The sequence below is a fragment of the Amphiura filiformis genome, chromosome 18 (genome assembly GCF_039555335.1).
Source record: "Amphiura filiformis chromosome 18, Afil_fr2py, whole genome shotgun sequence".
Taxonomy (NCBI): Eukaryota; Metazoa; Echinodermata; class Ophiuroidea; order Amphilepidida; family Amphiuridae; genus Amphiura; species Amphiura filiformis.
Window position 1 is genome coordinate 42,223,144 of NC_092645.1, and position 3,634 is coordinate 42,226,777.

The following is a 3,634-nucleotide window of genomic DNA, read 5'->3' on the forward strand; positions in this document are numbered from 1 at the left end:
AATTATAACACTATCGTGGTGTATCATCGCGTGCAGGTGCGAAATTGGAACACGTTACCATGGTTTCCTAGATGCCCGATCGAAGTCAACATTGCAGGTTTATCGTAAATTGCAAAGAAATGGCCACACCCACTCTTTGTTCAGGATAACTCACATGATGCGGTCGCGCTAAAGTAGGCGTACAGAAAGACGTTGGACCGTGTATTTATATTATGCATACGCGTACATGGTATTGGTTTGGGATTTCCCAGCTATAAAATTCAACACACGTCTGTTTGCGTGGGTTTCTTTCCTAGCACTTGCTATATGTCCTGTGGGCGAATCCTAATGTGGTGAGTTGAGGATACGCGCGCAGTGACCGTCCTCGCATGCAGTAGCAGATTAGACTACGGAACATAATATTATGCATGTATGTGTGCATGTGCAAAAAATGTTAACACTTGGTAAAATATTGTTAACCAATGGCTTTTAATTTTTTTAATTTCTCCCACACGCTTTGATGGATTTCAATGGGACTTGGACACAATGACCCTTGAGTAAATCATGTAAATTGACACTTTTGCTGGTAATTGTGTATCCGTTAAAACAAATTTCAGCGAAATGTCAAAATCCAACATTTCCATCGTTGCCATAGCAACCGATGTAATAACGATCCTTTTTATTGCCAAGTTTGATTACTACACCCATCCCCACCAAATTTCGGAGCGATTGCCGAATAGGGTGCAACTCGACTAGTCTTATTACAAGCCTGCTGTACCCCTACCATAACCTCTAACCCTAAACTCCAAAAACGAGGAGTGGACTCAAGTCTAGCAAGTTGCACCCTAGGTCAAATACTTTCGAAAATCACGGGGGTTTTTTTCGCTCAACGACAGATAATTATACTAAAGTGACTAAACGGGAGAGGGCCATGTTTGTGTTTTCAATCAACGCAGGGGGCGCTCTTTACTATTCCATGCGCTCCAGGCTAGATCCTGACATGGAACTGACGTATAAAGCTGTATAATACAGTAACAATAGTCATAGTGGAGTTTTGGTTACGCTTGATGTGGAAGCTCTTGATAGGCTAAAAGCCAATTTCTACCAAATTTTAATTTTGTTGTGCGTTCATAAAAATGGTAAATGGTATTAGTAAAGAAGCTTTACAATCCATTTAATTTTTAAGCTAAAACTACTGTTTCATTTTGTTATCCGAAGTACAAAGGAGGAGGGTGTTGCAATGCCATTTTTCTTATCAAACATGCATCATATATAGGCATATAATGTGATACTGTTATATTAATACCAATTAACATGGCGCCTCAATAAACATAATCAAAACACTAAAGCAAGCTTTGACCCCGTTTTTCTCAGCTTTTGGTATAGTCTATGGTCATAAAATTTATGTATTGTCTTTGAAAATGTTCGCTGAAACAATGGTGTAATTATCACCATATGTCGTTTAAAAATGACGCTTTATGCAAAATGAGTCAAAAAGCAATTGTGTGCACGAAATTGATATGCCGCATTTGAGTGGGTGTATTGAGATCATTAAGTTCATGATGAACTTCATCTTGTGTTTGTTTTGGAAAATTACATTTTGATATTAAGTTAATGGCTTTCAGCTGAAACTTTGATTTATTAATTTTAGCACATCAATGTGATTTTGCTGAGTATGAACAAGTCCAAATAGTTATCTTCACTTTGGCGTAAAAAACTTCAAAAGTGATATTAACTCTCTCCATGCCTGAAACCACTGTTGACGATATTTTTTTAAACGTTCAAATATTTCAGAAAAGTAACTTTTGATGCACAAGCAAGCCTAGTATTCGTTCGGTGGTAATTAAGATAGAGGTCTTGATATTTTGAGGCGATATCTTAATACTTGGACTTTTTATGTTGAAGCCTATGGCTCGCACGCATAGCATTAATTATAAAGAAATCTATATAATTTCGTAAACCTGTATCTAATTGGAGGAGAAGAGTATACACCTATACGTAATGGTTGGGAGGGGTTATTGGAGGAACTACAGCTGAAGCAGCCTACATGCAGATATCATAATATACACCTCATTCTACAACTTGATTGAGCTGATGAAATAAGGCTAAAAGTCATTTGTCAAAAATCTTTGTTATAAGAAATGAGAGTCGCTGTAATAAACACTGGAGAAAAAGTTATGAGATATGGAAAGTTAGAAACTGCAAGAATTGGAACAGAGGAAAACACTTTATGCTGTTTCAGTATTCCACGATGTCGTGACTGTATTACGCGGAAGGACGCGCCCTCTAATGAAGCAGGGGCCCCACCTCCCCAAAAATAATAATATAAGAAACAAAATTGCCCGGTGCATCTTCCTTTTGGGGGCCAAATAGGGTAAAATTGCAAAATTCACGCGTACTGACTCGTCCCCGGCCCCCTAAATATTAATGTTTCCACTTGCTGTATTAAACAACTAGTTGGAAACATTAAGAGGAAAAAGTGAGTGCTCTGGAACAACAAAATCGTCATCTGCAAGATACAATTACACAACAAGAAAGAAAACTTTATCCCCATGACCAAATGTAAACGGTAAAAAATGTTGCTCTTGATAAACAACAACATCGCAGAATCCAATCTCTGGAAGCCTCATCTTTTTATTGGGATTCTTGTTTGAAAAATTACCGATATAAAGCAAAAAACAGCAAAACAGCTTCTTTTTATTCCTCACCATTTCCACCGGTAACCATGGATACAAAATGTGCGCTCGCATATACCTTAATGGTGATGGCATGGGCAAAGGCACTCACTTGTCATTGTTCTTTGTTGTCATGAAAGGGCAATATGATAACATCCTTCGCTGGCCATTCAGGCAGAAGGTGACCTTCATGATGGTAGACCAAGGCAACAGAGAACATGTTGTTGATGCTTTTAGACCAGATCCAACATCATCATCTTTTAAGAAACCAACCCATGAAATGAACATTGCAAGTGGCTGTCCTTTGTTTGTGGCGCTCAACCTTCTTGAGAATGGCAACTTTGCTTATGTCAAAGACGACTGCCTCTTTGTGAAAGTCATTGTTGATGTGTCAGATTTGGAAAGAATCTGAAGAGGATTTTTCCAATTAGATAACATTTTTCCCCTGTGAACTCGTTGGCCACTAACCTAAGTTGACATAATATAAGATTAGTTCGAAATTCATATTTTTATAATGAATATGAAAATGCTAGGACCAACGTATTAATCACATGCTATACTTGCAATTCACTGTGGCTATATGCACACATTACAGAGGGGAACCAAGGCAATAGCCAGTTCCATTTATTTTAAGTCATTAACTCCATTCTTTATGGTTATAATTGATGCCAGGTTTGTTACATTTTAATGAAGAATGAGTCTGATGAACTGTTTTTAAAACCTCTGTAAATAGCTTCGGATTGCTTCGAATTGATGCTCACAAATTCATTTAGTTAGAGCAAGGAAGAAGGAAAAGATATCTCTTCAACAACAACATGTGCAATCAATCTCCTGTTGCTTATTCTAGTCTTCCATTTTTGTATGACCAGTGTGCAAATACTATGAATGGTCAAGTGGTCCAAAAAACGCGTACGATAAGGTTACACGTGTAAGGTTGCATCTTATACGCGTAAGATTGCATCTTATACATGTAAGAATGA

General features: G+C 37.7%; 1 protein-coding gene across 1 annotated transcript; it reads left to right on the forward strand.

The window, feature by feature from the left end:
- Positions 1-2,715: 2,715 nt before the first annotated feature.
- On the forward strand, positions 2,716-3,066 carry LOC140139167 (TNF receptor-associated factor 3-like). The gene has a single exon (XM_072160947.1). The coding sequence runs from the start codon at positions 2,716-2,718 to the stop codon at positions 3,064-3,066; it is 351 nt and encodes a 116-aa protein (XP_072017048.1).
- Positions 3,067-3,634: the final 568 nt, after the last annotated feature.